This window comes from Corythoichthys intestinalis, chromosome 15, assembly GCF_030265065.1.
Source record: "Corythoichthys intestinalis isolate RoL2023-P3 chromosome 15, ASM3026506v1, whole genome shotgun sequence".
Classification (NCBI taxonomy): Eukaryota; Metazoa; Chordata; class Actinopteri; order Syngnathiformes; family Syngnathidae; genus Corythoichthys; species Corythoichthys intestinalis.
This window is the reverse complement of record NC_080409.1, coordinates 40550969-40558823: the sequence shown is the minus strand read 5'-3', so window position 1 is coordinate 40558823 and position 7855 is coordinate 40550969. Positions and strand designations below refer to the sequence as shown.

The 7855-nt window shown below is 38.0% G+C and overlaps 1 protein-coding gene across 1 annotated transcript in view; it reads left to right on the top strand.

The window, feature by feature from the left end:
* The first annotated feature begins 4601 nt into the window (after positions 1 to 4601).
* LOC130931509 (serine/threonine-protein phosphatase PP1-beta catalytic subunit-like) overlaps positions 4602 to 7855 on the top strand; it is a 29764-nt gene continuing 26510 nt past the window's right edge. The window contains exon 1 of the mRNA XM_057860387.1: positions 4602 to 4734. Within this exon, the coding sequence (XP_057716370.1) occupies positions 4605 to 4734 (130 nt within the window). The 5' untranslated portion in view covers positions 4602 to 4604. The remainder of the gene's footprint in view (positions 4735 to 7855) is intronic.

Genomic DNA, 7855 nt, shown 5'->3' with positions numbered 1-7855 from the left:
TGCACAATTAGTGGTTGACTAAGGTGACTTATCTGCCCCACTGTATTTTGTGGACTGACCAAAGTTGAATTGTTTGGGAGTAACACACAACGTCATGTGTGGAGGAAAAATGGAACAGCTCACCAACATCAACCCCTCATCCTTACCGTGAAGCATGGTGGAGGGAGCATCATGATTTGGGGCTGTTTTGCTGCCTCAGGGCCTGGACAACTTGCAATCATTTATGGAAGAATGAATTCAAAATACTATCTGGAAAACCTGAGGCCATCTGTCAGACAGTTGAAGCTAAAAAGAGCATGGATGCTGCAACAAGACAATGATCCAAAACACAGAAGTAAATCAACTTCAGAATGGTTTCAGAAGAACAAAATATACGTTGTGGAGTGGGCAAGTCAAAGTCCAGACTTGAACCTCATTGAGATGCTGTGGCATGACCTAAAGACAGCGATTCGTGTCAGACATCCCAGGAATCTGACTGAACTACTGCAGTTTTGTAGAGAAAAATGGGCCGAGATTAGTCCTGATCAATGTGCCAGACTGATCTGCAGCTACAGAAGCAGCTACGAATTAAGCGTCTGGTTGAAGTTTTTCCTGAAAAAGTGGTGGGGGGCACAAAATATTAAATGTGATGGTTCACTTACTTATATTTCCCCCTTCTGTCATTGTTTGGATACTATCCTCATTAAAATATGAAAACCTATAAATGTTTGGCTGGTTTTAGTTAAAACAGACACTACTTTTTCATCTGTGTGATTTTGAGAAAGATCAGAGCACATTAGATGGTGATTTTATGCAAAAATGTGAGAAATTCCATAAGGTTCAGATACCTTTTCATACCACTGTAAATACGGTGATTGTTTTTTAGAATGTTATTGTTGGCTATACCCAGATTGTATTTCTGTTTTATTCATTTTAATATTATGTTATTATACACTACAGTTCAAAAGTTTGGGGCGCTTAGACCCCAAACTTTTGAACGTTAGTGTGTGTATATATATATACATATATATTTTTTTTATACATTTTATTCATTTGTAATGTCTCCAATTGACTGACAACCAGTTCAGCATGTGCCCCGCTTCCTGCCCGTAGTTAGCTGAGATCAGCACTTGCGTCCCTTTGACACTCGTGTGGAAAAGAGGCTCAGAAGATGAACAAATAATATTCAATTTCACTTATTCGTAAAAGTACATTAAAATATTTTAAAATGCCATATTGGTTAAGTCATTGGCTGCCACTAACAGCAATAGACGTCCAATCCATTTGTAGTTGGAGTGCTTGCATCATTCGCCTCCACCCTGTTTTTCTTTTAAATAAACATTTTGTCATACATTTCTAATGGTAATATAATTCCTTACTGTTTTTTTTTTTTAATTAGAATTTTAAAATATATATGGCGGAAAACACTCAGGTCACTTGAAGTTCCGCTCTGAGACCCCCAATTTGGCCAAATTTCAAAATTGTCCGATATGCATGTGTGATACATCATTGGAAAGCTTAAAATATTAATTTTCTGGGGAAAGAAAAATTTTGAACGAGATGGCTTTTTTTTTTTTTTAAACAAACAGCAAAACCCTATCTGGAGGTGAGAGCACGTGAGAGCAGAATTACAGACGCCATGACTTTAACGAGATATTATCGCGTACTTAACTTGTTTCGATCCCAAAACTCCATGAAACGTATCACCGAGTGTCAAGACACAGCTGCGAATGGCCACAGCTGGATTTTTGGGGGGATTTTATGGGTGAAACATGGTAATATAACAAGGATTGTGATGCAGAAATCGCAGACATCAAAGAGTGGTAGAGATATTCTTTTTCATATATTTACCCTTTTAAACTTTTTTTTTTTTTTTTAATTTCTCTTTGTTTGGATCGATTATTTATCATCTAACATGGGAGAAAATGCGACAATAACAAAAAAAAATACAATGAAGCGATAGTTATGAGGTAGATTATACGTGACTTTTTTACAGACACCAATTTTTTCATTGTGACGTAATTCGTTTAAAAGTTTAAAATATGCGAGTGAATAATTTTTTAAAGTCTTTTTTTTTTTTTTTTTTTTTTTTTTTTTAAACGAAATATTAGACACCAATTCATGATTCGAAGCTACTTAAAATCTTGGGGTGGCCAAAACTAAATGCCATAATTTCAGGTTTTCATTATATTATTGCAGTAAAAAGGTCAGGGGAAAACTATCCGAAAGACCTAAGGACACGGCTACTAATATACTTTGGTGTATTGTGTAATATTAGATGTTACTAATGATTTAATGTGCATAGTCCACAACTGTCCAGTCAACATTTTGAGTTCCACAACAATTCTGTTTTATGGTGTTATGTATATATTAGGCATAATGTGTACATTTAACTTCAATGTGCGAATGCACGCAGCAAAGCAAAACGCATAGACTCATTTATCTGTTCACTTGGCTGATATCCTGACATGTGATCAGCAGGGATAGTTAGCTCTGATTGGTTCAAATGTGCATATTTTTTGGAACAGCAAAAAAAAAAAAAAGTATTGAATTGATGCGACTGAGGGCTATGCAGCAGAAAATTGACTAAATCTTTAAGAGCAAGGAAAGAGTTGAGGAGGCTTTGCTCTTATTTATTTGCTCTGATGGGGAGGTTCAGAACATCTTAGCTGTCAATGTGCACTTTGGACTTATATTTGTTCATTTATGTTCGGCTACTTATTCATTTCCTGATGATTTAAAAAAGTCAATGTTTGCGCGATCTTCAAAATATATACCATTTCACTCTGCATAAAATGAGTCATTTGTACTTATTTTTCTGAATGCATGTTGCCTGAATCTTTATTATTAAAAAAATGTTTACATTAACTTCAATTTTAATATAGATCCTATGTTGTTAAGTAGTTTAAATTGAGATTTGACATTTAGTATGTGAGGAAATGTGGGAAAATAAAAATTAGGAGATGGAGGTTGGGGTTATTGCTGTTTTTTTTTGGGGGGGGGGGTTAACTTTTATTTTACAAATCATTGAAAAAATACCATTTTGAATGAAAATCAATTTTTGAATGCGTTATAGAAATAAGTGTGCCAAAACAGTTTTCTTTGCATTTCAGTAGTTTTAGGAGGTTTTAAACCCCTCTCCCAACAAAAGGAATAAATAAATGAATGAAATTTCTGGCTCCGTGGCGACATTCACGTCGGGGAGTTCCGGCAAGAAATTCTAGCCACTTCACCCCTGCATATATTATTTTAAGATGTAACTATTGTAATTTACTAATGTAACTTGAATTAATACATACAGTAAAGGGCTTCCTCTTAACTGTTTTCTGTTCCGTTAATCCGGTACTTCTCAAATAGTGGGGCGCGCCCCCCTGGGGGGGCGCAGAGCGATGCCAGGGGGGGCGCATGTGACCTCGGGGAACATGCTTTTTTTTTTTTTTCTGCCATACTGGAATAAAGTGTACTTGCGCATCCACTCAGTGGGTGGCAGTGGCGCTCTCATTTTCAGAGTGCGTGCAGTATTTTTGAACTAAGGAAGAGCACTCATTACACAGAAAACAAATATGAAGAGCAGTGCGCCGCCGCCATTTTCGAAAGCCGTTTTCCGACCGGACTCACTCACGCAGCGACCCACTGTCTTGTCCGGTTCTCACGCCGCCGCCCGATAAGTGCCATTTTCGGCTTGGGATCGTCACGACGACCGCCCTCACCTACGGTTCTACCTCGGCCGCCGAGAATTCGCTTTGTTCGTGCCGTTTGCCTTTTAGCTTTGACTTTTAATACTGTGGGTGATGAGGAAAGACTGTTTACTGTGTCTAAAAATAATTATAGCGGACCGCCAGAAGCCAAATCAATTAAGACGCCACTTAAAGACATTCGACCTCAATCTCATTGATAAGCCGCTTGATTGTTTTTCAGCGAAAACGTGCCGAATATTGCCAACAATCGTCCTACTTTGTCAGTGTTATATCAGTAAACCAGTGAGCATTGTTAGCATGCTCATTGCAAAATGACTCCACACCATTGCAAAGGAGGTAATACTGAGTGTGAGCAGCAAAAATAAAAACTGTCCTTCTGTCCAAGGATACTCTTTTTTTCCTTTATTCATTTTTGTTTTTTCGGTCAAATTTTTTGGCATATTGTCCTCATGAGTGAATGTTTGTAATCAATTTGAATTTGTTATTATTTACTGATTTTATTATTTTATTTTTCTGTATCAAATGGTCAAAAATGTACCTTGAGTGTATTTTTACAGTTTGAATGTGACTTTTTTTTAAAAAATTCAGGCAAATTGATGCACGTCAAGTCTTCTCTGTTACAAACAAAACAATGTTAATAAAGTTATACTTTATTATAAATTGATCTATGTTACTTTTTTTCTTTTTTAGAAAAAAAGGACACAATATTAGGCAGATGCGTATTTATAATAGTAATAATACAATACTACAGTAATAGACAATACTATTTACAGTGGCGGCAGAGAGTTTGGGGGGGCGCGAAACATTTACGTCTTGCTTGGGGGGGGCGTAGCAGAAAATAATTGAGAAGCACTGCGTTAATCTTTCATCCTCACATGCAAAGTCAGTAAACCGCTATGCCATTATCGATAAAGTTGTAGAGGGTTTATGGCGCCCTCGAGTGTCCGGGCGACGCAGCGCTTTTTGGACTCTCGGCCAGTGCTAACTCCCATCAAGTGCGTGAAGATGGCGGAGGGCGAATTGAACGTGGATAGCCTTATCTCTCGCCTTCTGGAAGGTGAGTAGAAACACACACCGAACTCTCACGAATTCGCCGCCCCGGCGCGTTTCGGTTTTCTCGCGGGCTTGTTCCCCAAACCACTGGAGCCGCCTGTTTTTACGTCGCCATAATAGCAGTGGGTGCTAGCTAGCTAGCCCGTGAGCTTGGCGCTATCTCTCGCATCACGGTGTTTATAAACAGTGGGCTGGTGAACGCCTACATTTAGCCGCAGTTGGTTTTGTCGTGTACTTGGCCTAACTTTACAACGACCAAGTCCACTTTCTTACCTATCACATTGGTAATACGACTAAAATGACGATGCTTCGACATGAGTAGGAGTGGCAAATACGTGTATGTGGAAACGTCCTCAAAACTCTCGAAACTGGTTTAGCTCGCCTTACTTTTCTTCCCGGAAAAGGCTCGTCGTTTACATTACACTTTTTTTTACACCAAGTAGCTAATATTTAGATGTCCAAATACCATCATCTGAATCAACATTAACTCCTTCTAGGAGGACGCTGCCAGTCTACCCCAGTTCCAATAAATTGGACGTTTTTTGCCGTCAATGGCAGCCACTGAGTTGAAACAGTGCTGCATGAGTATACAGTATATTTGAGTTGTGAGCGCATGAACCCTTTAACACCTTAGCCAATTTTGTCCGAATTTGCATGCCTTTGATGTTGCCTTTTATATTTCAAAGAAAAATTGTTCGCAATGGCCAAGTTTTGTCCATTTTTTTCAGGACACCATAACATTCATGTGTAGGGTGACCATATTTTGAATTCCGAAAAAGAGGACACTCAGCCCGGCCTCAAGATACTAGAATTTTACGCGAAGTTCACTCAAAGATGCCTATATCACTGCAATATATTTAAAGTGTGCCTCCTCACTCTGGGTGGAAAAATGCAGTTTGAAAAAAAAAATAATAATAATAATCATAATATATATAAAATGCAGACCCATGGAAATGTAGTCCAGTCAATACACATACACACAGTAGGCGATGTGCCAACTAAACATTTTTATAAATTACTATCACGACAATTGTCCTTGACGAATTGTTATTCCCATTCAATTGATATTCTCATTCCATTTTCTAGATTGCACACAAACAATAACTGAAATCAACTGACAAACTATTCAACCAGCATGTTTCCAAACGTAGCAGTTCAAAACTACGTTTACCATAATGCCTAGCGTGGTTTAGCTTACTGATGATTTAGCTGAGGCAAAAATCAAACTTTGCTATAAAAGTTTACAATCATCGGCAGCGCAACGATGCGACACCAAATGGGATTTTACAGTCAAAGCTCCGACAGAAGTCAACAGTTGCCATTATATACGTATTGATCGTAAAAAACTTAACCACTGGGCAGGCGTTGTGGCCAAATCGTCAAGCCAGTAGATGGCGGTAATGCCTCATGATAGGGGTAAACTGCCAACAAAAACAAGAAGGACTACTCCTTCCCTCCCTACTGCTAGGAGCCATGTCATCGCAGGCAGGCGCTGCCACCCAGCGGCCGGAGGGATTCTCTTCAAATTGGTCCCGTGAAAAATCATAAAAACCGGACATTTTTATGAATTTATAAAACCCGAAGATACTACGTAAAAGTAGGACTTGTCCGGGCAAAAGAGGACGTTTGGTCACCCTATTCATGTTCAAACTGATGTTTTCTTCACTGACCAATTATAATAAAATTTTAGGACCAAAAAAGGGGGGGAAAAAATCCCAAAATCTTTTTTTCTTTTTTTAAAAATTTGTAATGTTGATGCCAATTTGACAACCAAACACGCTCGACCAACCGTTTTGAAGCTTGATAATATTTATTCAACATGTTAGGATAAACATTCAACAGAAAAAAATAAGACTGAATAGTTTTATTTTTGACAATTCAACACAAACAGCATGTATGGTCATATGCGTTTTTGGCCTTTACACATACAATCCCTAGCAAAAAGTAGGGAATCACCAATCTCGGACGAGCACTCAGTCAGACATTTTATCATGTAGAACAAACTCTGATAAAAATAACACTAAAAGAAATGAATAAAAAACATTGTGGTGGTCAGTAAATGTTACTTTTATAGAGCAAGTGCAGGGAAATATACATGGAATCACTCCATTCTGAGGAAAAATATATGGAATCATGAGAAACAAAGCAAGAAACGATCAAAACTACGGCTGCAGCTATCGAATATTTTAGTAATCGAGTAATCGACTGAAAATTCTGTCGATTAATCGAGTAATCGTATAAAACAAATATATTTTTAGGTGAAGAGCAATTATAAACATACATGAGAAAACAAGACATTTCATCTAATCTTGAACCATTTTCAGTCAATCAATGTCTTTATTTTCGATGTATATTGTTGAAAACAGCCAACAATTGCATCTCAGGTGTAACTAGAATAAAAATAAAGACTAATTCACTGCTTTCATTCAAAAGACCTTTAGATCTTATATATATAAATGCTGTTACGCTTGATAACACACATCACTTAAAAGTTAAGATTTTTTTCCCCACGTGTTTCAAATGAATTTCTATTTGTGTCAAGCCATTTTAAAGTTCTAGTTAAGTTTTAAGTTAGTCCAAACTGTAAGTCCTGATAGGATTTTGAGTTCTCGCAGTGTTCAAAATAAATGTATGGTAGAGGCTGTATTGGAGCACATTAGGGACCAGTGCTACTTGGTGTTTTATCCAGCAATGACTACTGAGCTAAAATTGATAGTTAGCATTATTGAGTTTTTATTTTACACCCTCATCACTCCACAATGCAATGTTATGTTAAAGCCTGTATGTAAGAGCCACGCATCGAAAGTGGTCATAAATAATAGAAACCTAGCCCCCCGCAGGGCTAACGTTACGTGAGCTAGTGACAGTAATGTTAATCTTATTTATTAGCGCTTAGCGCTCTTTATTAGCGCTTAGCGCTCTACTGCTTTAAGATGACGGCTGCTTACTAACGCTGTCCAGACGCGGCCGAGTCTGTCATTTCGCATCTAGTTCAACAGACATGTGATCTCTATTAGACTCATCAGACGCTACCCGCTACCAACGTAGCATCATGCGGCTAGTATTTAGCAACGTCGGCGTCGTTTGTAGCGGCTGTCGGCAGCAAGTAAGTTTTTTGTTTTTTT